At 38.5% G+C, this 25904-nt stretch overlaps 1 protein-coding gene across 1 annotated transcript in view; it reads left to right on the top strand.

The window, feature by feature from the left end:
* Window positions 1-25904, top strand: part of LOC116895327 (bifunctional heparan sulfate N-deacetylase/N-sulfotransferase 4-like) — a 297831-nt gene that overhangs the window by 253897 nt on the left and 18030 nt on the right. Inside the window, 3 exon segments of the mRNA XM_032896635.1 lie at window positions 13919-14015; window positions 23617-23740; window positions 25598-25772. Coding sequence (XP_032752526.1) covers window positions 13919-14015; window positions 23617-23740; window positions 25598-25772 — 396 coding nt within the window.

The following is a 25904-nucleotide window of genomic DNA, read 5'->3' as shown; positions in this document are numbered from 1 at the left end:
GGCTCTAGGAAATGAAATAAAAAATAAAATTCTTTATCTTCTCCTTATTCCAGAGGATTTTTATTATGCTTGATAGTGTACTATTGCCTCAATTTATGCCCTGTTTTGATGAATTACCAGCAACAATTAACCATATGCACTTGTAGTAGATTACCTATTGTAAGGGAAACCAATTATTTTTGCACACCAATTTACATATCTCTCTCTCTATTTATATCTCTATATAGATAGACATAGATAGATGTAGATTTATGATGTTATTGAAAATTGGTTCTTCTCTCATATAATGCATTTCCCCACTTTCTACTTCTCCTAGGTCTCCCACCAACTATCCTCTACCCCATCTCAACTCCCTCTTCATTTCCTTTTTAAGCCTCCAAGAGAAAATAAACAGAACAAAATAAGATACAATAAGACAAGGCAAAAGCCCTCCAATTGAGACTTGACAAGGACACTAAGAGCAGGTCAAAGAGTCAGAGACACGCCCACTCCCACTACTATGAGTACACACAAACAACAAGCCATCGGCTGTAACATAACTACATCAAAAGACGTGTCTTAGACAGATCGAAGCTATATAAGAGATCTTTCACCTCAGTGGCTCCAAGTGCTAATCTGTCTTTAAGGGAAAAATGTTTCCTTACACGTTTAACTGTGTTTTATCAGACAGTTTGAACTTTCCACAATAACAAGAAAAATGTTTTAATGCTATTTTGATATCATTAAGATTGCTGTTTATCTTTTAAAAATTAGTGATCAATTCACTTTTATGAATAAACTCATAAGTGTGGATGTGAATGCCGGCGTGCATATCCTATTAGGCGAGTGTGGAGGTCTGAGGATCAGGCTGTGAGTTCTCCTCTTCTGCCTTTTCTATGGGTTCAGAGGATTGAACATCCATTTCTGATCTGCCACATTCAGCACCTCTAGTCACTGAGCCCCCTACTGGCCCAATACTATTATTACTTTTAAAGAATAAATTGAAATGAACACGGCTCTGATATGATTTTGGTGACATGATGGTTCCAGATATCAACTGAATTCTCATTCAATAATCAACATACAATTAAAAAGTAGAGTGGTCGTGGATTGAGGTAAAACTTACAATCACAAATAAAACTAGGACCGCCTGGTCTGGCCTCAGGGAGAGAAGATGCACCTAACCCTCAAGAGACTTGAGACCCCAGGGAGCAGAGAGTCCGGTGAGGTGGGGATGGTGTGGTGGGGATATCATCTTGGAGATGGGAGGAGACTTCTGGGATAGAGAGTGGACTGGGGGCAGACCAGGATGGGGATGAACACTGGACTGTAAAAAAGCATTAAGAAATTTTTAAGAAGGAAAAATAAAAGAAATAAGTCATTTTGAAATACTATGAAAAGTGTAGGGAACAGCATCCCTAGTGCACATCAGAGACCTGGGACAGAGGAGGCTCCAAGGAAAAACATTAAAATATTAAAGAGTATAGTTGTAATTTAAAAAGAACGAAATATGTAGATGTATTAACTAGGGTGAGTACCCACGGCTTTTAACTTCAAGTAACGCACTAGGATGAGCACCTAGACCTTGTTTTTGTATCATAAGAATAAAGCAAATATAAACCTAATATTGAGTTAATATCTAAGTTAAAAGTAGAGTAATAAAGTGATGATCCAGAAGCAATTTATAGAGTATACAGATTTGTATTCCTACTGTTATTGTCTACAGAAGGCTTAAGGCATTGTCATCCAGACTGCTAACAGGCACATCAATGGAAATGTGTTCAACCTACAGTTGAAACTTGTGAAGAATCTCTAAAGAGTCTTCACAAAGAACACCTTTGTTCTCCCGTGCATGCGGCTGCTTACATGGACATTTCTGCTAAAAACCTAAGAGAAAAACGCAAGATTTTCCCTCTCAAAACAAAGAAGAGAAAATAGAAGAGTGGCCAAGGTCAAGAGGAAATTAGTTAGGTATGGGAGACGCTGAAAGCCTTTGACTTAGTGCAGAAAACTGGACAGACTTTCCCGATCAAAACTGACGTCAAAACGAAATGGGCGAAGTTAGGGTAAAGGAAGGCTCTGAGTGTCCTTCCCCACAGTTGTATCCTCTTTCATATTTACGTCGATGAGAGGAGTCCAACACGAAATAGAAATACCCTCATTGTCTACGTGCAAGCAAAACCAGAATTAGTTGGCAAACATTTATGCCCTCTTCCTCATGACCTTCATTTAGTATAGGCAGAGTATATATTGGTTGCTGTTCCACATTGTGGGAAAGAAACATTCAGGTGCCCTTCTAGATTTTTGAGTAGTTCTTATTGAGTACTCTCCGCTCTTAAATAGAAATCAACTGCTATTTTCCTTTACATTTTCAATTCACACTTTTTTTTATTACTACAAATAGAAAGAAAAAGTGCAAAATGGTAATCTTCACATCTGTTTAATTCCTTCGGTTCCTTATGTAAATTTTCATTAGCACCCACTCCTCTATATGTGAGGCTGGTTTGTCACCTAATTAAAAAGTGCAATGTGAGTCTTTGCCAATAGGCAGCATGATCAGCAGCTACGAAAAAAATGCATAAGTGCTCCTACCTCATGGGAAATTTATTCTTCCAAAGCTGTTTGATACAGGCATGTGTATCAATGCACATAAAAAATATCATTCTCGGGTGGGTTCCTCAACAGCTTTGTCTCCACTATATGAGAGCTTTAAAATCAGTCTTGGGTCCATTTAATTCATATCCCTTGCTGTTTTGATTGAATAATCACTGAAGAACATAAAAAATACTTTCCTTCTTTAAAAAGAGAAAAAGAACACACAAAAAACTCCTATGATAGCAACCAAAGCCACAAACAAGGAGGCAGTGGGGAGGTCAGATTTGCACATCTCTAATCGATGCTCTTAAGCTCTCAAACTGTCAAGTTAGCTCAGCCTCAATCTTCCCTCAGCCACTCTGGAGTCTCACTATCAACAGACATCCAAGCATGAAGTGGATTCTTGCTTGTTCTGTGTCCAGGGAAACAGGGAAATGCTCAGAGAGCTGTCTTCTCAGTGTCTGCCATTGTCTCCATATATATAGACAGAGAGAGGGAGGGCGGGGCGGGGGAGGGAGAGATGCGTGAGTAAATCTCAGTTCTTAACTGAAGGTGATTAGCACTTTGGTTGATTCTAGATATCAAGACAGCAGGATCCAGTTAAAAACAATAAGATTTGAGTATCAGTGATATAAACAAATCACAAAACAGGTTGCATCTATTAATATTTGCCTGTTGAAGTAACAAATGAATGCTGACACAGAGTTATAGATGGTGAGAACAAAACAAGTTAGGGACATCTAACCCAATCTTGGGAACTGAAAGAAGTCCCTGAACTTATTAGTGATGAGCTGGGACTAAGTCCAGGCTTTCTTATTCTTGCTCAGACGCAGTTTGGTGATTTTATGCTCAGAAAGATAAGTCTCCTTCCATCATGGACTGTCTCTTGAAGCTTGGAAGACTCCGATGATGGCTTCAGTGGGAATTCGCTAAACCTACACTTTCAAAATAGTTGCACAACAAAGGAAAGTTTTACCATCATGAGATTTACAGACTGCAATGGCTTTTTATTGTGTTATTAAAAAAAGAACCATTGTAAAGTTGGTTTCATATTTTTACTGTCTTTAACATTTTATAGTTTATTGATAATTCGGCTATATTACTACCCATAATTGCAGACACATGCCTACTTTTCACAGCATAGAAACTATATGTATATATATGTACATATGTTTATATGTATATATGTACATATATGTATATATATTTGCAGACATATATATGTATATGTATATACATATATGTACACACACAGATACACACACATATATGTACACACACACACACACGAGCCTAATGATACAAGAGCCACTTTCACTTTTCAACACTTGCTAGCCATAGAATAAACAAACAGAAAAACAAATAAACAAGGATTGCACTGTGTACAGGTGAGAAGATTAGCCTATCAGAGCAGTCACAGCATGATGGAGCCAAGCAGTGCATACCATGATGGACAAGGAGACAGAAGATGGGAGATAACTTCCTCCTTCTTTCACCTTATATTCATCGACAGCCTGTGGGATGACACCATTCAGGGTGGGTCCTCTCTCCTTTGTCAAAAAGCTCAGGAAATGTCTTTACAGATATACTCTAGAGGAATATCCCAACATTCTAGATGCTTCCAAATCCTCTGGGGTTGCTGTCTTAGCAAACTAAAAAGGGGAGGAAGGAAGTAAAGAAAGATGTTGGTTTACAGAGAGACTTTTTACAGGGCTATGAAGAATAGAAAGAAATAAAGAGAGAGGAAAGCTCCAAGTGGCTTTCTGGGAATGAACAGTGATGCCTTCAAAGGCAACAGGCAGAACTTGGTTGGACACAGAACTAAAGATAGGACTATCACTGACTTATTACCCTGCTTCTGACCTTTCTATCTTTAAGATTTTCTGAAATAGCCAATGTTGTTATGGTAGAATTATCATCTTTTTTATTAAAGATATCTAATAATTGTCTATTTTTCCCCAGTGGAAAGTTGTCTATATATTAATATCCTACCTGCCCTCTTATTCCACAACACTTTCTTACACTCTTAGGAAAGCTTCTCAATTAGGGAAATGATTCTCCACGGTCTTAATTGTGTAAGTTTTAGCAATGTACACCACCATTTTGATTCTACAAGGACAGAGATTGTGACAACTGAGAAAGATGAAATAGGTCTTGGGTTTTCCATTTCCTACCAATCATTTTTCAGATATCTTCTTGTGAAGAGATGAACTTACCACAGAAATAATTCCTAACATGTAGTCAGTGAAAAAAAAGTATCTACAGAGGTTGTCTTAAAAATGATGAAAATTAAAGTATTTCCATATTTTATGATCTGCAATAATCATAAACTACATTAAAGCACCCTATTTAACAACAAAAAATTGTTTTGTGTATGCTACATAGAAACTTCTAGTAATTTGAATGTTACCCCAAATGAATAATCTTGCATTAAGCCAACTGACTCATGGGAGTTCAAAGACCTGTTTTTGTTGTTGTTTGATTTTTTTTTTAAATTTGGGTATCTATTTCCTGTAGGATATTCATAAAACTGTCTATGGTAGCATTGACTTTTTTGAGAGGGAGAGAAATGAAACTTCAGTCATTTGTTAACAGGAGTTTTAGAACAAATGAAACCCTTCTGGGTTTTTCCGTGAAAACATTTCTGAGGCAATACTGAGTAACCACTCACTTTAATAACTACAGGTTTAATATAGTAGGCAAGACAGTTGTTTCAGATAAATTAAAGACACCTTGTGCTTACAGTAGGATTATTAAGATTTTCACCTACCTCAGTCACATACATAGAACCAAGGCTTTCTCTCATTGACCCTAGCCCACGCGTTGGCGCTTACACTCCTCTGTTGTTCGATGATTTAAACGTGAACTCTGAAAAATAATCAGACCACCAGGTACCACAAGAGATCGCTGAAGGGAGTTCTTATGGATCAGAGCTCTCAGGAAGCCCAGGGCTTTCCTGAGTCTTTGGTGGGCTCGGGAGGGGATTCTTTTTTTTTTTTTTTCCGGAGCTGGGAACCGAACCCAGGGCCTTGTGCTTGCTAGGCAAGCGCTCTACCACTGAGCTAAATCCCCAACCCCAGGAGGGGATTCTTAAGGCATGAGTAGACTCTGCATCTGTGATGGAGTCTGTTTTACAGATGTACCATGAGGATTTGTTAATCGAAGCGCTGAACCTGGCTATCTTATTAGACTATCTCATTGGCGCACGTGGATTGTGTTAGGTGTAAGTGACTGTGACAGACAGAAAATTGGAAGTCACTTCACTGTGCGGTGAAGCCTTGGTAACAACTCTTTACAGAGGTGTGCAAGGAACAAGTATAACAGAAGTAGTTTCAAAACAACGCCATCGAAAGAGTAAGAGTTAAAAACTCTTTTTTTTTTAGCCTTTTTTCATCTTTATTAAATTGGGTATTTCTTATTTACATTTCAAACGTTATTCCCTTTCCCGGTTTCCAGGCCAACATCCCCCTAAGCCCTCTCCCTCCCCTTCTATGTGGGAGTTCCCCTCCCCATCCTCCCCTATTACCGCCCTCCCCCAACAATCCCGTTCACTGGGGGTCCAGCCTTGGCAGGGCCAAGGGCTTCCCCTTCCACTGGTGCCCCTACTAGGCTATTCATTACTACCTATGAATTGGAGCCCAGGGTCAGTCCATGCACAGTCTTTGGGTATATCATGATTTCACCAGTGAGGTTAGAAGAGCAGAAAGCAAACGGAGGGGAAATGAATTCCACCATTAATTAGGGTCTACATAGGGGCAAGCTATCTAGAACCGGCGTGTGACTCACAGGGCGATAACCCAACCGATAATTCCACGGTAGCCTGTAAGAGAAGGGTGGTGAAGCTAAGAACAAAACAGATTTTCAGAGGGACACAGGAAATGTGGGCTTGGGCTAACCAGGTCTCATAGAAATAAAAGTCATTTTCCTGCCTATGAAAATATGCTGTTCAAAATGACACACGTGGTGGGACCTTTTCAAAATCCATTTTTCAGTTCTTTGGGGGAGGGATTCATTAGAATTGATTTCAGTTTTTAAGTCTTGCTTTTTGCTTCCAAGAATCTTCTACCTATAGAACTTACATACTTACTTAAAAATAAAATTGCTACAGATATTCCACGTACCAACCCGCCCTGAGTTATCTCAGCCCATGAAGGCAGAGTAGCCGATTCACAGCCTGGCACCATAACCCCCGTCTGCCTGAAGCAATTTTAACTTAATTTTGTTCTCACAGTTTAAACTGTGTGTGTTATCTGAACTGTTAGATACACGAGGTAGTGACTTGCTGTTTATTGTGATTTATTATTATCTGTTTATTTCAATTATGTAGGGAACAAGCATATTGTAGGATGAGAAAGGATCTACATAAGCGCCCTGTCATGTCCTGACTTTTAAAATTAAAACGATAGCAACAGAACAAAGCATAAAATGAAGGAACTGCTTCTCTCCCTGGCCTGGGAAAGCCTCTGTGAACAACATTGTCACTGCTGAAGCCTCTGTCTCTCCGTCCCCTCCTCTCTCAGAATTCCCCCACCCACCACAGCAATTTAACTGCCGAGATAACACCAGCTTCACATTCAAACTATGAACTAACTTGCTGTGTGACCTTCCATAAGACCAAACTAAAACCTATTGCCTCTTACCTTCCTCAGCTATAAAGAAAGGATAATGAAATGTGTCTTGCTTTGAGGATTAGAAATAATCTATGCCGAGCAAACGCCTGGAATGTGGAAGGTGATCAATAAAAGTTGGATATTATATGCATTGGCGTTGAAATAATCAGACAATATCATGAAACTCAGCATAGGGAAAGTCTGAACAACCACTACCGGAATATAAAATAGAAAATGCAAATGCTTTGTCAATACAGTTGTAATTAACAGGCAAGGAGGGAACTATGCTAGGGAAGGGGTGACAGCAGAAATACAGGCAGTGGGAAAGCCCCAAGGTAGTTAGAACGGAGACAGAGCGCAGTCATAAAGAACGACAGTCTGCTGAGATATAAGCACTGCATTAGGACCATAACAAACCTGTGGGAAATCTGAAATGATGCCAACGGTTAATTCCAATGAAGCATGCGGAACAGTGGGCTCTCTACCCTCTTAGACCCAGAGAAGGGCATGTATCTGTTAGCACAGTGATCCGAGAGGTACATTCATTTAACTGGTACCATTGTTCAACAACTAGGGGGATGTGTGTGTGTGTGTGTGTGTGTGTGTGTGTGTGTGTGTGTGTGTGTGTGTGTGTGTGTGTGTGTGTGGTGTTTCACAGCATACCTGCAGAGAAGAGAACAACATGCTAAGAGTCACATCTTTCCTTCTACTATATGGACTCTGAAATTTTTTAATTTAAATTGTTAGGCTGCACAGCCAGCCCCTTTGCCCACTGAGCCACTGTAATACCTCCCAAAAGCTTCATCAGTTTTAAAGTAGAAATGAGAGCAAGGGAGACCTTTACTGTGTTAGTGAGCATAAGTAGCCTCCTCGAGCATACAAGAACCATGAAGTCACTCACAGATTGGCCATATCTTGCCCAGCAGCACTCAGAAATGCATTCACTTGCTCTCCCGCCTTTGTGAAGTATTAAGAAGCCTTCTTGGAGCAAGTACAGCATCAGCCATGATGCTGGCCCTTTGTTGAGTTGTGTGTGGAGAAATTCTGTAGGCATAGGCGCTGAACACCTCTTCCTTATTGCCTACAGCCAAGAGACTCATGTCTACAAACAAAGGCAGACTATCCTACAAGGAAAGGAATGTGTAAGTTCTAAGGTGGACTGGACAAGTACACAGCAAGAAGTCTGTTTCAGGGATGCCATGAAATATAATATTTAGAATAGTAAAGAGCTCTGTCTGTTTGTCTCTGTCCTAATTTTGGAAACAAATGTCTACATAGCTCACATTGTACTACATTTTAAGCATCTGTCAGAATCTGTCTGTACCTGCTCCACAATGTTTCCTGTGCCTTCTTGAAGCAGGGATATCAGTTTTTCAGTCTAGAAGCATTTATTAATCATCCCATGTGCTAGATGTAGCAATGAGGAACACAGACTGCAGTCCAGTCTCTCTGTCAGATTTACAGTCTTATAGATGGACTAATGATAAGCTGCAGCTATAACTTAACTATACAAAGTGATTATGTGCATGCAAAAATAATTTTAAGTGGTGAAATATGAAGAAAATACTACATGAAGGTATAGACAAAGCAGGGAGGGGGCGTGGCTATGTTCCCAAAGGAAGGCAATGGTCCTATTGATAGTTGCTCGTAATAATGTAATCCATTGGTTAAATTAAACTTTCTTTGTTCAAGCTTTCTCACTAACAGGGCAAAAGGAAAGAAAAGGTTGGTATGGGATAAAATAATAAGCACTCTTTTACATACGGCATGCTTTTATTATTTTAATACTAGTAATGAATTTAATGGGTGCAAAAACCTTATGTGGTAGAAACTATTAATCATTGCTTTACAAATAAAGAAACTGAGGTCCAGGGATTTAAGAACATTGATTAAAACACAGAAAGCCCTCTGGGCTCATGTTCTTGCTGACTGGGCTAAGGGGAGTTTGTAGGGGCTATTAGCATAAGCTAGAGAAATTGGCAAAACTTCGACTATGAATTGAGTGAAAATTTGAGCATTGAACAGGAAAATGAATTATTCAAAGATTCCGGAGCAGACTATCCTATTTCTGTGATAGAGAATGCAGTGTCCCTGAAGCACTAGGTGGACTGAGCAATCGGAATTCAGAACTTGGTGCTCAGTGAGGTCCTTGAGCGGGCTTAAACTATTTGTTGCTGAAACACCCATGAGAGGAAAAAGCATATGCAAAGAGTAAATGAACCATATTCCCCAAAGAACACTGGTTGTTTCAGCTGCATTTTAGTACGCCTCACAGCAGAACGTTCCAGTTGAAGCAAGGAGCATATTCCTCCACACTCTGTCACGAGCTCCTTATTCTTTCAAAGAAGAGAACACTGAAACACATTGCCTTAGATGACCAGGGATGCTCTACAGTGGCATCAGAATCCACCTTGGTTGGAACAAGATGGAAATGTGATTCTCATCCCTTTAACTATCCTAAAGGGAGTGCTGTAGGCATCGTAGACACCTCTACTGCACAGCGGCACTCAGTGCTGTGCACCAGTAAGTTCTTCCACCTACGGTTCCCACCTCCGAATGCAAAGTCATCATTGTGGCCTTCATTTATAGCCATTGGATAGCCAACAATGATTTAAATGGGGGAAACCTAGAGAGAGTGGCTTTTAAGCTTAACAAGAGACTTCATATCACTTGTTCCACTTTCAGTTGTATAAATAAGACTTTTTCATCAGAAGACAGATTCAAGAGCGGTTGTGAAATATAATTTTTTTGTTAGGATATTTGTAAAATGAGTAAGATAAAAATGTTTTATTATTAACTAAAAAAAAGATAAAAATAAATTAAAAGATGCTAGTCCTGCCTTCTTTGTCACTGCGGAAACCACAGATAGAGAATTAAGCTAAGCATAGACTATTATGAAGAGATATATTGGAAGAAATATAGTGTGGTCAACGTGAAATGGATTTTCTGTCTTTACATTTTTAAAGAAGGTATGCTGATTTTAACATCTTTCATTTAACTCCATTTTTGGAGACTTCTATATATGAATTCACTGGACAGTCCAAAAAAATATAGTATTCTCCAACATAAATTACCACATGCTTCAATGATCTTTAAGAATTATTGATCTTTAACCCAAAATGCAATGTCTGTATTGCATATCCCCTCCTGAGGCTCAAAAATAATGGAGCACGAAAGAGGAGACAGCTTGTAAGAGCCAGAGGCAAGAGGTTATTACCACCACAGTGTTCTCTGGATACAACTGTGACCAGCATGTACAAGATCTGTTCAAGATCAAGTCAGACAAAAATCCTGTCATGGATCAGTGGGGTAGTCATGAAGTCTCACCATGGCTGAGGAGCCATTGTGATTGACAATTGATGGGGGAAAGAATCTTCTGCAGGGATCCAGGCTATGAGAGGCTACACATGCACCCGTGGAGGGTCTTGAATGCAGGCACATACAGGCAGCACTGAGTGAACTCAGTGGACTTTTAAAAAGATCACGTGAATTTTGGAGAGAAAAGTGGTAATTAAGAACTATAGCATAGGAAATAGGGGTGAATTTGGTCAAAGCACAGATGGCATGCATATATTAAATTGTCAAAAACTAAAAAAGAGAAAAATGCCAATATTTTCATATTTATACACTAAAGTAATCTCTGTGGGAGGTAGGGATATCATGCGAATTTTCAAACTGTATTATGAGGTATGACTCGTGCCTGTGATAAACTGTATTCTTTAGAATGATTTACAGAAGAAGCACTTTGGGAGGGGGATCTGTAAGGGTAATTATGGACAAGCAAATGGGAAAGATCTGACTGAGAATGTGACCTCAGGGCAATATAGTCTTACCTTTCTCTTCATGGAGAAAGTTACAAGTTACACAGACAACTGTGTCACCTGAGAGGAGCGGGTCCTGGCATTGGCTTTGGGACACCTCTGAGGAGCAGAAGGGAGGTGCATCGTGTAACCTGTCCATCATATAGCACTCATCATCTATCCAAGGGCAATTTTCAATCTGCAAACTCCCCACACATACGGAAACGCGTAGTAGCTGGAGATCTAGGAGGTCTTATTGCTGTTCTTTTACTAAGCAGAACAGTTGATGTTGCCAGTGAACAGAAAAGCATCCTCCACAGGAAATGCCACATGCCCATTCATTTCCACTTGTTTCCTACAATGTTTCACTTCAGGAACATGTCTCCTTGAAGTTGTTTTATTCCCAGAAAGAGTAACCCAGTTGCTACATTTGTTGCCAATGCTGTAGTCAATGCACCTGCCTCCATCCGTCTTCTATTCTGGATCTCCTAACTTTGGACTTTTCTTTGATTACTAGAAGTCTTACCTGGTGTCTCTGGCATGGTCTCAGGACAATAGATCTTTTCTGTTCCACTGGCTACCCTCCAGTGAGTTTCTCCAGGTGTTCTGTCAGAAAAAGTCAATACTCGAGCAAAGATGGCTTCATTTGTGAGGGAAAAACACTCGTTGACTTTGTTCTGGTTGTAATCAAACCTTTCTCAAAGCATGATTATTGCCCTTTGAAGTTTACAGTTTAGTTGCATATGGAGCACTCCAGTAGCCTGGGAGACCCAAGTGTCCTGTTGTCATCATACGGTAGCTATCTTACCTCCTTACGATGATTGGCTGAAGCATACCTACAAGTGTAAAGACTTCCAAGTCTGCTGGAAATTTGTTATATCACCTCAGATTCTGCCAATTGAAAGGTTTCTCTTAACTATTACTTTTAAGAAACCTTTCACATAGAACAACGTTGTAACAAGAGTCCACTGTAGGCTTCTACCCATTTAATGTGTCAACCCATCCACAAACTGCACCGGGGTTTCTTCAGCAGATTACAGAAAACTCATCATGAAAATACAGAAATGAACATGGAGACAGGCAGCCATGGGAGCATGAAGGGGATGGAGAATTATGGTATACTTGTTAGTCAGAGGTGTTGGATCTGCTGGAGAACAATCCCTGGTGGATCACTTCCATCTTGTAAAGGTTGAAGTGGAAGACACTTAGAATTATGATTTGTGAGATACGAATGCCAGTTTCTTATGGGAGAACATAGTCATACCGTTACATTGTTGACCAGAAAAATCACTATATTCCAGAGCTAGGCCATGTACCAGAAACTGTTTGAGTCATCTACCTCAAGTAGGGCACTACAGTGTAAGCCTGAGAGGCGTGTGGCCTGCACTGTTCTTGTTTCTGTCTCTCTCCAGACACTGTGTTGGCAGTTGATGCCATGAGGTCCTAACTTTTCTCGAACGTGTAATAGCTGAAACCCTCTTTGTTCTGGGGCTCCATTCAAAGATTTCTGCTAAGACATGCTGCCTAACAAACCCCAGAGGACCTGATTAGGCAGTAGGCTTTCATTTTAGTGGTAAAGGTTGAAGAGGAAAAACATCTCCTTTTGTCAAGACGCTCCAGTGTACGTCAGATGTCTGCACCCCTAAATGAAACAAACTTGTCACACTTTACATGCTTGGTCTCCATCATGTCTTCACGTTGGCCTGGACTGTTTCGGAGGCAGTGTCTTTTATTTCTTCCCCTAGTTAGCCTTGAACTCATATTTCCAACCCCTGCTTCTGCTCCTAACGTCCCTGGATCACAGAGGTATAAGACTATTGCAGTTTACACCCTCTCAAGTGTGCTTTTCTCAGCCAGACAGCCAGAAGTCTTCCTCATGCTTATCTCGTGCAATAAGTACCATGCCAATGGGCCAGTGAGAGGTTTTGTAAGACCTTTGAATCATACGAGGAATTAGCTTGAAATGTTTTAGAAAAATATGCCAAAATCTAATTTTGAGAGAAAAAAATTTCCCAATGTATTCTAGACATCAAGCAAAAAAGAAAAGATTTAAAACCATACAGGGATGTATTTGTGATCCTAAGTACTTGGGAGGTTAAATCAAAAAGATCACTTGGGGTCACGAGTTTGAGGCCAGCCATATCCCAAATAAATAAATAAATGAAATGTGCTTTTAAAGAAAAACATGTCCTTGAAATAATACATTCTCCATATTAGCACTTTTACCATCTCATTTTTAAATAAAAATTTAGATCACTAAGCAAGATTAAACAAATTAACTAATAAGTGTTGAAATGACATAAAAGGTTTCAGTTTTGCATTCTTTAATTGAAAATGGAGGCTCATTTGTGTAAACATTTCTAGACAAATCTAGCATCGTTAATTGGATAAAACATCCACTCTTCTCCTAGAATGGAATATTAAAAACTATGATTTCTACCTATAATTGTCAGAGTGGTAGGAATAATCATAATTCAAAACAACTCATCTGACTGGTATTATCTTCAGAAACATTTCCAAAGAAAGTTATCTTGAATTGAAAATAAAGGATCTGGTGTCTAATAGACAGAATGTGTTAATTTTGAAAAGAATAGAAAAGACACTGTGAAATTATAGTTACATGAGGTTCAGGCAAGTTTAAGCCTCTTTGACACAGACATAAATACAAGCCTCAGATAGGGTCCCCACTACTATCTGTCAATAGAGGGCATGAACACAGCAGGACTGATATGAGGCTGCGCTTTATTCTGCCTTGGGTAGGGAAACCAGCTAATCTGCACACGAGGAAAGAATTTGGGAATCAGAAAACCATAACAGGACGAAGACCCAGCTCTAACGATCAGCCAGGAACCTCATCCTGTGTTGTTTGAAACAATCTTAAGACATAGCATCCAGGCTTCAATATTCAGTAAGATGTGTTGTTCTGCCCTGCAGAATCCGTGTGATGATAAACGACACAAGGACATCTGGTCCAGGGAGAAAACGTGTGATCATTTACCCAAATTCCTTGTGATTGGGCCACAGAAAACAGGTAAGGCTAGGCAGTGATGCTTCTTCCTTCCTTATTAGACTTGTCACATGACAGTACGGGGTCTTGTTTTGTGAGCTGTGCAAGCTCAATGTTGAACTATTGCACTTCCTCATGCTATATCGTTTGTCCTACCAGGCTCCAAAAGACCCGATTGTTTGCTTAATTAGACCTGAAGTCTAAATGCTTTAGCTGTAGAGCTTAAAACTGTTTACCACACCTCTGAAAATATTGCTACTTTTTAGTCTAAGGGTCTGGGTTTTTCTGTTTTTTTTTTTTTTTTTTTTTTTTTACTTATTGTGGCTTTTGCCTAATTAATCCCTGCGTTAACTTATACACGGTGATTTATTAACCAGACTCAGACTGCTTTACACTGTACATCAGCTTAGCATTGATTTCTGTTCAGAACCATGGCTGTTATTACTCACAAATTGTATTATATGTGTGTTGTTAAAGTAATCATTAAGTATTAATGTGCTGTAGGCTTGTTTTCTGCTATGCCCCAATATCCCCAGACCTTTCTCCCTTGGTATTTTCTTTTATGCACTGAAGGACAACTGGGTAAGGATGTAGTAAAAGAGAATGAAAGTATTTCACCAATGAGATGACACTTTCAATTAGAATGTTTTATACTTTCTTCAGGCTGCGACAGTTTTATATACTTTGCTTATATCCTGATTAATTAACGTTTTTATTGAGTTGCTGTATTTTGAATTCACTACTTGGGCTTCAAGCACCTTCATCAGGGAGAGCACAAACCATAACACAAAACAAACAGTCACAGTAAATAAGGCTTCTGCAGTGAAGATATTTGTAATACAAAGAAGTAGATCATTTTAAAAGTTGTGGGCAGAATTTCTAGACTATTAGATATTGGTTGCTGAAATCTTTTCTTCCTCTAGGGCTTTGAATTGTATTACAACAGCAAGTTAACACACATGCAGGGAGGGTGAAAATACAACACATATTTTCAGATATATCATGTTTTTGTTGTTTAAAATACGCATTAATTTCCTGCAACTCTCCACAGCACTGCTAAGTCACGAATAAATAGTAAAGAAATAAAACACCTCTGTGTTGTAATATTGTGTTAAAAAAATTTAATTTAAAGACAGACACTCTATCATTTGTCATTGAATATTATTTCTGCTTAGTTATGCTGAAAACCACACATTATTAACCATAAATCTTTTTCCTCCTTATTATTTGTATTTATAAAACCAATATGTTATATCTTTAGATTTTAATATGTGGCCTATGCATGTGGCAATGATAAAGCTTTTATCTTTTTTTTAAAAGAAACTTTCTCGAGTCAAACAAGAAGTTAAAGCAAAGAAATTGCATGTCGATATTCTTGTGGCAACAAGTATTGTTCTAATATGAAAATGGTTCTAATAACTTGAAAAAAATCTAACCACAGGTTAGATTTCCTGTTGTTCATATTAGCAAAGCTCCTATTGCAGTCAAGAGTTTGCAAATCTCCTAAAGGGAAATCACAGGTAGCTGCGACTTAACCAGCCTTGAACATGCTTGATATTCAGCAACTTACAAATGATACATTCAACTCTAAAATAAACACGAGGTACAAAAATGGGCCCCAAAAGTTTCCTTTTTTTCCAGTTGTTGTAAGACTAGAAAGTTGTAAGACATGGTTTTGCCACTACTGAGTCTTAGTCCTCTGCTGAAATCAGCCGGAGACTGAAGAAAGAAGAGCGTGGAACTCAAAAGCAGCTTGCCTCATATTTCTAGCTGTCTCTAGCAGCTTCTGCACCTTCATCATCAGAAGCCGTAGTACCAGTGTGAAAGAAGATTTCTAATAGCATCAAATTCAGCAGATAATTCTGAGTGCCATCTGCTCAGCACTGATTTCTCATAATTTGCCTGGCTTAGTTTGACACACGACAAGTAAGGGGTTAGCTGTGTAAAAGTAGAAAAGTTTCCTGAGTAAGACAAAACTTTTCCTCCAGTTCCACAAAGGGCAGCTAAAGGATTGTATAACAAATAACTTACAAAAATAATAGAAAACAGGGACAAAAATACAATGTTTTATGGCAGGTGACATAGCATGCATGCCTGACTATAGGAACATATAGCTACAGGTCTCTCTTCCCTAGTAGAGTACAATGTCTCTCCATGCTGCCCATGGACAAGAGGACACCTCACCTCTTCCTATTCCTGATGATTTGAAGATGTAGGACTCAGAACACAAGAGCAGCATTCCGTTTCCCAAATTTGAATACAATTCCACAGCCATTGGGTGATTCAAATTTTTATACTGAGTAAGGTTATAAAATATTAATTATTGGATATTCAGCAATAACTTTAAAGCATTCATTTATCTGTGCCCTGATCCAACCATGTTTAATCACCACACAGATATTAAGCTATCAATCTTCTCAGCTCTCTTGTAGGTCTTTAAAAAAAAATCAAAGCTCTTTGCGCCATCCTCTCTCTTTTTTCTCATTTAATTTTGTTTTCTGTGACTCTGAAAAACAGTCAAGGAGCACCCTGGATTCCGTGTTCCTCTCTGCTTTTCAGCCTGTCTCTAACTCCCTTTCTTATGGAATTTGCGGTTCTTCTCATATTTTACTTTCTGACTTCAGGAGGAAAAAAAATCATTGTTTTCTGGAGCAAATCACATTAATACTTTAAGACTCCTACTATAACTTTAATAGCTCCATTTTTTTACTGTGTTTGAGATATTTCTTCTGGCTGGCATTCAGCCTTATATTTGACCAAGAAAAAGTTAAGAACTGAATAGTCCTGTCTGTCTGTCTATCTATCTGTCTATCTATCTATCTATCTATCTATCTATCTATCTATCTATCTTCTATCTCTCCTTTCACTGATTTATATTAGTGATTATTTATTAAATTATATACCTTCAAATGGGTGTTAGATTTGCTTAAGGACTTTGTTTTAACTCTTTGAAATTCTTTCAAAACAGTTGTCTTGGGCTCTTTCACTCCACTAGGATGAAAATAAGGGGTAATTTTCCTAGTGTCAGTAGAAGTGAGCTCCTGTGTGCCACACCTACCCACCTCTGAAAATTACAGTTCTAGACACGCAGCAATGGAAACTCACAGCTCTAGGCTTTAATAGCTGGGAACTTATTGCAGTAGGTGGTCATGTCTGAGGAAGCAGTGAACCTCTAAATTCAGGAGCTTTGTACACCACCGTTAGAAGCCACAGCTTCCAATGTCTGGACTCCCCATAACTGAAGCCCTCTGGAACTTCAGATACAATGAGGCTCATTGTTTCAGTGATTTAACTCTCTGTAGTATTCTGTTCCTAGGTCTTATATCATCTTTTTCTGCTCTTTTCTAAGATTTCCATTATTATTGTTATTATTATTTAGATTCCAAAGTATCTACTGTCCACAATTTTTCTTCTCCGAAAAATTTGACCACATCCTAGTAGCTGAAGAAGCAAACAGTGGGTTCTCAAAGTCAGTAGCTCTACACTACATAACTGGTGTTGTGGATTCAAGCTTTGAAGCACCTCACTAAAAATCTCCAGAATCACCACCTATCCTACATCTAGATGCTGGTATCTAGAACTGGAAACCCAGAATTCCATCTGTTTTTAGTGTTACTAACCTGCTCATACAGTTTGGAGACTCGGAAGCAACCTTACTCCCAACTAGGGACTGTCCAGTCACAATATTGTGACATGGATATCCAAAGCCCTGCCAATAGCCTGACTGAGACCATCCAGTTGCCCTATCTATCCTTGAGACCAAGAATGAGTTAAAACTGTCTTTGATCCCTGTGACTTCTTGAATGTGTTTCTCCTATTCAGATTGCTGTATTCCTTCCAGTTGCATCTGTAGAGCTGACATCATAGTGACAAATTCTTTTACCTGTTTTTCACTTTACTTCTCTTTCAATTTGAACAGTTTTGCTGGGTATAATAGTGTAGGTTAATAATAGTTATGGATTTTAGAACTTTGAATATATATTTTACCAGGTTTATTTCAAATTGTTAAATGTTATTGTTTACAATGTTCAGAAAGGACTAGTCAATAGTAGGATTAGATACTGATTTCTTTATTTTACATTTGAGGTTAAAATCTCAATTCCATGTCTTCTGTATATAAGATACAGTCCTTTTGTCTTCAGCAGCTTTTGCCTAGATGCTTAAAACAAGTTCCCTCTAACAGTGAGAAAAACTAGAATATGATGCCCTTGTGAGTCATTAAACAACACCCTTCTGAGTGTAATTCAGAATGTAAATTTGTATCAAGAAGAAGTTTTTAAATTTTTCTAGAGCTTAATGAAAATGAAAAAAGAACATAGCAAAATATATGGAATGCAGAAAAGCTTATAGTACTATGTGCCTATACCAGAAATTATGAAAACTCTCGTAGCAAATACTTAATGATGCATCTTAATTGTGGTTATTCTTGCCACTCAAGTGGCAGGGAAGACTTTCCCTGCTGCCCACTTCCTTTGTAAACTTTGTGTATTTTGTTTTGTAATCCCTCAAGGCAGTAAAGTGGCCAGGCCTCAGCCTAAGGAGCTCCAGCAGCCAAGACCCACCCCCTAGACCTCCCTAATGGTCATAATGGCACTTACAGCCTCTATCATTGTCAAGAATGTCATGTCAAGTCCCTCAACAGGACCCTCCCCAAACAATATTAATTTTAGGTGAAATTCTGAACAAAACCCACAATCCCTGAACTTCACACAGAAACCAACCAATCACTGAGCAGGAAAACTCACCATTCCCTGAGTAGGAAAACCCACCAATCCCTGAGAACCCCAAGCACAGAACATGACATCCTACCAATTTTCAATCTGAAAATTGTTGCCCCAAAAAGCTCTGCCCCTCCAAAATCCTATAGAAGCACTGCCCTTTGTCCAATTCCTGACTGTCTGCTCCCTCCTGGTAGAATAGGCAGCCACTGCTGGGTTCTCTTCTCCAGACTTTGTACCCTTCAATAAATCTCTTTTATGAGATTTGCTGCCAGGTGTGACTCACTCATCAGAAGTAGCCAAGAAGCATAGAAGAGAGAGGAAGTGAAGAGAAGGAGGAGAGCTGAGGCTGCTGACCACCTCAGCTCAGCTGGGGACACCCTCCCCTGCAGCACCTCTTCTGAGGAGGCTTCCCCTCAAAACCATCTGTTTCCTTGACTCCTGTGTCTCAGGATGCTTTCCCATTGGGACACTGTCCCACTTCAGAACTTTGTGGTTCCTAGGCTTCTGAGTCACAGGACACCTTTTCATCTAAGGACAAAGGCTAATATTAATATCTTGCAAAAACAATAACAGCCACCTCATAAATATAATATGATGAAATATAAAATAATAAAATATAATGAAAATCAGGGATAAATTAATAAAAATACAAATACAAAAGAATGGAGAGTTAATGCTTCTAAAGGAAAAACAATATTGGCAATTTACCAAATTAAGTAGGGAGAGGTTCTAATTTACTGTAATTGGAGATAAAAAGGGAGAGATTTCCACAGAGCTTGAGGATATTCAAAGAATCATTAAGATGAACTTTAAAAATCTGCATTTCAACGAAACTGGGAAACCTAAAAGAAATGCATGGACACACACATATACCGTCATACCACAGCTAAACAAAGATAAAATAAATAAATATACCTGTTGTAGTACGCAATGTCATAGAAGTGGTAAATAAAAATTTCTCAACTTATAAAAGCAAAGATTAATTGGATTCTATACAGAATTCTACAGAAACTGAAAAAAATAACTAGCACTAATACTTCTCATTCTTTTTATAAAGCCAGTATCACCCTGATACAAGAATCTGACAAAGATCCACTTAAAATAGAAAACTATAGATTAGATAATCTTGGTGCTGAAGATGATGCTAAGCCTTTCAAGACAATACTTGCAAACTAAATTCAAGAACACATCAATGCAATTATAAAAGTACCAAATTGGCATCATTCAAGAGATTATTCAACATACATGAATTTCAAGTATATTCCAGCAAATGAGCCCACAGCCAACATCTTTTTAAATGAGGAAAACCTTAAATCATGTCCACTAAAATTAAGGAAAAAAGAAGGATGTGCAGTCTACCCATATGTCTGTTCAACAGAAAATTTAAAAATCTTTGCTAGATCAATAAGATAAATAAAGACGTAAAGATGAAGAAATCGGAAAGGAAGAAGCCACATTATCCTCATTTTTAGATATGGCTTTCAACATAAAGGCCATAAAGACTTCACTAAAAGACCACAGTTTATAAACACTTTCAGGAAAGTAGCAGAATGCAAAATTAACACACAATAGTTGGCATCTTTTCCATAAATAAATAACAAATATATTGAGAAAATAACCTGGAAACCGTGTTTGAATCTTCAGATATACGTGTTTCATTGGAATACCTATAGAGGTCAGGACACTGGCAAAGTGTCGGGAGGGAAAGAATTCAAGAGCAGGAGACTGTTTGCCTTGGTATAAAGGACCACAGTAGAATTATAGAACAGAAAGGGTCAGAATGGAACAGACACAGTGTAAAAGAGGGAATACTATGAGATAAATAACATAAAATACCTCTGAAAAGAGTCAAATAGAAATATATTAATGTAGGAACTTCCCAAAATACATACATAAATTTAAAAATAAAGTTTATATGCTCCTAGAAGACAGCAACCAAGTCCCTACTAGGCATCACAGGCTGAAAATATCTGTTGTCAGATAAAATTACTGTCTTTGGAACTATTGGCTTGTAAGGTCTCATCAACCAAACATTACAGGTCATTGGCAATTTTCTTGGTTACCTTATAGGTCTGGACAGTAAGACCCTATTGCTGAAGATATCACATGCTTGAGTCATAGGACATGGGGCATTCAAGCTGGTGTTGACCCCTAAGCTTCGTTCATGCTGGTTAGCTTTCGTGCTTCTGAATGCTGTTATCCATCCTACTAGAGGAGAAACAGGGCAGTCACCAATTTTATTCAGCTCTGCATTCTGAGAACTACAATAATAATGAGCTGGCAAAACATACTAGTGCAGTAGTGGCATAAAGACTATGAGAGTAACCCACTACTCTCTAATTGGAATTAAGGGTGTCTCTGCAGGATGAAACCCAACCTAGCCACATTATCTGGATACTGTACCTTGCAGGATAGGAGCTTTGCAAGAGAAATTGCTACTATTTCTTTGTCAAATGGAAATATAAGTAAACTATATACTAGTGACTTATTAGACTCATTAATTAAGACGCTCCTTTTTTGTAGTAGATGATAATTAACAGACAGACCCTCAAGTTCTCAAGGTATAGATAATGAATAATGTGGAAAGTGCAAGCCTAAATTAGACATCTATACCAAACCCTCTTCCCAAGTACTCAGAGAGAAGAAAGTTTGGAATTCCGTATATCCTAGAGCAAATCGTTACCGCAAGATCTAATGGCCTAAAATAAAAGAGTACACAAAGTTGGATAGATCTGGGAGGAGTGATATAGGAAAGGGTAATGAATAGGACCAAAATACATTGTGCAAAATTCTCAAAGAACTATTCAAAATTCAATAAAAATAAATATTGTTGAAAGGTTAAAAAAACACAAAACACAAAATCAAAATCAAAAACCTCAGAAGCATTTTTGAGCCTTGTATTGTGATACAGACAGTGATCCATAAAAGAATCACTTCCTTTCTGTTCCTGTCATAAGCACCACGACCAAAAGCAGCTGCAGATCACAGTCCATCCCTGAAGGAAGTCAGGGCAGGAACTCAAGGCAGATACCTGAAGTCAAGATCTGAAGAAGAAGCCACGGGCTGCTGCTTACTGGCTTGCTTCCAAGCTCACATTGATCTGTTTCTTATACCTTAATCCCCAAGACCATTGTCTCAGGGGTAGCTGGGCCCTCCCACTCAATCATTATTCAAGAAAATTTCCCTCAGTCAAACCTACATGCTGATCTTACAGAGTATTTTCTCAATTGAGGTCCCTTGTCCCCAGATGTCTCTAACATGTACCTAATGATTTTTTTCATTTAAATTCTAGTAAAAAACCAAATAACCAGTATAGCTTGAAGGTTGCCTTAGCACACTTGCCAAAGACGAGATGTTTTCCCTGACAACTCCCTGCATGTGACACTCGGACACACGTATGGGCAGGATCTGTCATTTAAAAGGCCAAAGTTCTTTTCCCTATAATTTTGTTTATTCAGAGGAGTAATTAATTAATAATTAATACTTTTTTATAAAAGATCCATAAAATTAAAACCCCCAGCCATATTTAATATTGCTTAAATACAGTCTATATGTCCTTTGATGTAATATTGTATTTCTTATTTAATTCAACCGATTAAACTTGGAGGCACATGTTTACTATCTTTAATATTCTGTGTCTTCTGACGTCCACTGGGAGGGCTAGGTAGAACCAGGACAAATAAATTCAACAGGGATCTGGTCGGACTGGAAAGGGCTGGCCGGAGTATCATAGCTCTTAGAAGGGAAGCAAGGAGCTATGGGTATCCCACATGCAGCAGATAGCTTGGGCCCTGGGTCTCATTCTCTGCTATGGCAGTGTCAGTGCTAGCAGCAGGGGCGATGGTGAAGGCGGCGGCAGCAGTGGTGGGTAGTGGCTTTGAGTGTGAGCTGACCAGCTAGGCAGATCCAAGGTCCAGCGATGAACATTTTGGGAGAGAACACTCTTCCCCATGTGTTACACATGGGAGCTCAATAAAACAAGCAATCTCAGACGATCTTCTGTGGAACAAGTCGTGCGCTTTATTTCATGGAGACAGGGAGTTCATAAACCTTGGGGAATGGGCGGGATTTAGGGGTGGGTGTTTCCTATTCGCTCCGTTTGGGATGATAGTGATGTTCTATTTGCACAGGCAAGGACTCAAGGTGTTTTCCCTATGTGACTCTCAGCGGGGCGTCATGCTTACTTGTTCCAGAGCTCATAGAATTAAGCAGGGAGTGGCCCCACTCCTATTGTTCTGATTTCTGAGATTCACAGGGTTTGAGCTCACTCAATCTTACCAGTTCTTCTGTCTGGTAGCATGGTCCACTTGCCCCACAATCTTACAGGCTTAATACACTTTCCGAGCAAAGTGATGGCTCCCTCAATCCATTGTTAGTGACTTTCTTTAGCTACTCGAGCCTCTTTTCGGTCCTTCTGTTACCTATGTACTTGAATCAAGTACATACCTGAATGTAAGTTTATTACGGTCAGCACATGTGCTTTGCTGATCAAGAATCATCACCAATCGTCACTGCCGTGACGTATAATAAACGACACATCAGCCTTTATTGAGTATATTGATCTAATTGACTGAAATTAAACATCAATAAATGATTCATCAGATTTAGGTGCCGAAAACAGAGAGGCTCTCTGCACCCGCGACTCCAGAGGGAAATTGAACACGGATTGCTGAAATTCTACCTGAACTGAGTCTCCCATCCACATTATTTTGGCTGTGTAGCAGCATTCATTCAATAGATAAATAGCGTCACGGGGACTATTATTGTTATGACAATGAAGCAACCTAGTTAACTGCAAGGAAACACTGGGAAGAATTGGTCGATGAAATATTTATTTTTGACATTGGTATGTTAATCTCCTCTTTCACTGCCATATAACATGTGTCTTCTTTTCTTTGTAATAGGAACAACCGCGCTTTATTTATTTCTTCTTATGCACCCTTCCATCATCAGCAATCTCCCTAGCCCGAAAACCTTCGAAGAAGTTCAATTTTTTAACGGCAACAACTATCACAAGGGAATTGAGTGGTAAGAATAACAACAAAAAGAATGAACTTCACTATTAGCACGTGCTCCATCATTGTGGAGCAATTACAGATGTGTGCATGGCATCTGCATAATTACAGAATAAATTTGTTATGCTCAATTCTACCACAGTGAATTAGAAATTAATTTATAATGATGATATGTTTAATCAGTGTTGCTTATAATTTGATTTGGGCAGTGCAATAATGATAATATTTTTCTGGTAAGTTAATATGATTGAATAAAGAAACATTGTGGGGTGTTTTTTCATCAGAATTATTCATAAGGATATCTAAAATTCTCTTTAAGCATACTCTTATTTTTACTACAGTTCCTCCATTTATTTTGTTAAACATATAATTTGTCTTCACAGTGATGCCTGGGGTTGTTTTATTTTGTACTCTGGAACATGTGTCTTCATTAACCACATGAGCTGTGCATGCTGGATTGCAATGTAGGCAATATTTGTCATGCAAATTATAATAGAGCTTTCCATAAACTATATCAATTCCACTCACACAAAAGAAGCATTAATTAGCACTTGATAAATGACAGAAAACTCTTAAAATAACAATACTTTCCATAAGCTAAAATTAATAAACTTAATATTGGAGATGGTATTCACTCTGGTGAATTTTATTTTTCTGGCTGTATCCCAACTTTCCAAGAAATTATGATCCTAGATTTAATTTCTGTTCCCTGGGTAAATAGGAAAAATCTCATGTGAGGAAAATTCCTTTCAACGCACAATTTGTAGGATATTATTTTGTGTGTTATCATAACACATGAACCTTCTAGAATTAAGGCCTGACAAGAGCCACACCAGTGACCTGATCTCACTTCTCATCCTGAGTGAAATGGTGTTCACTCTCTATCTAAGGTGTTACCGCCATATTTTACTTTTACACTTTGAATTGCATGAAAATTAGAGAGAGGAAAAAAAAAGCAATTTTCCCTTATCTCTGAGTTGAAATGGAGGACGATTTTTAAAGCAAGAATACAGATGAGATCCTTCAGTACTTTTCATTTGGGAAACATAGTAACAAATGTCAACGAGGAAAATAAGTGTCTTCTATGAATTCTTAATTGCTCTCATTATTTTTTTTCTAGAACATTGGAGGGTGAGAGAAGTGATGAGCTGTAAAGAGGGTTACACACATAATTAGAGCCTTGTACTGAATTAGCCTCAGAACATATTGATTCTATAATCTACACACAGAGGGACATTCTGACAGCATATGGAGGAATGAACCGATGGAGACGTTGTAGGATCAACTCGCAGGAAATATCCCCTTAATTACTCTACATAAATCATAATGGGCTGATATTACTGCGTATACTACTAAATTTTATAGAAGTTAAAAAGGAGAACGAACATCTCTGCCTTAATCCGTCTAATTTTTAATAGCTATTTTGACTTACATGTCTTTCTGTCTTTGTGAACTTGAATCTAACCTTAAGAATCTTAGTATTCAAATTTGCAAACATGCATTCGCTATTTAAAGTATCAGTCAAGATGATTGCATGATTTTGTATTTTATAGCATAAACTGTAGATTTAAATTTGGCTTGTGATAGCAGAGAACGTCAGCTCCAATCCACTGTATTTCCCTATCATTTATTATCAACTCACTTAATCCTTCTCACTCTTTCCTTTGCCTTAAATGGGTCAAAGGGCATAACCTTTGGGGTTCTTTCACAGGAGAAGTACACAGCATGGTGCCTATTTGGCTGACTTTATAGCACACTGATTTCAACTGGATGCAAAAACAAAATGCAAAACCTTTTCAAACCCTCCTACAGAGTATAGCAGAATAAAAGGTGCTTCTCAGATTGATTAATTATTTCTCTCTACCTACAGGTATATGGACTTCTTTCCCACTCCTTCCAACATTACCAGTGATTTCCTATTTGAAAAGAGTGCTAACTACTTCCACTCAGAAGAGGCTCCCAAGAGAGCTGCATCTCTTGTTCCCAAAGCCAAGATCATCACTATCCTCATAGACCCCTCGGACAGGGCGTATTCCTGGTACCAGGTATGAATGAAGAAAAATAGTTCTGAGTACATTCCGTTGTAGCTTGAATTAATAATTAAATAAAACTCAGATATACTTAAGGGCCAAATGTAAAAATATCTTAACCTAAAACAATATTACGTGTCTATCAGC

This window comes from Rattus rattus, chromosome 3 (assembly GCF_011064425.1).
Source record: "Rattus rattus isolate New Zealand chromosome 3, Rrattus_CSIRO_v1, whole genome shotgun sequence".
NCBI classification, from domain to species: domain Eukaryota; kingdom Metazoa; phylum Chordata; class Mammalia; order Rodentia; family Muridae; genus Rattus; species Rattus rattus.
Note: the sequence above shows the minus strand (reverse complement) of the source record. Positions and strands in the feature narration are given on the sequence as shown.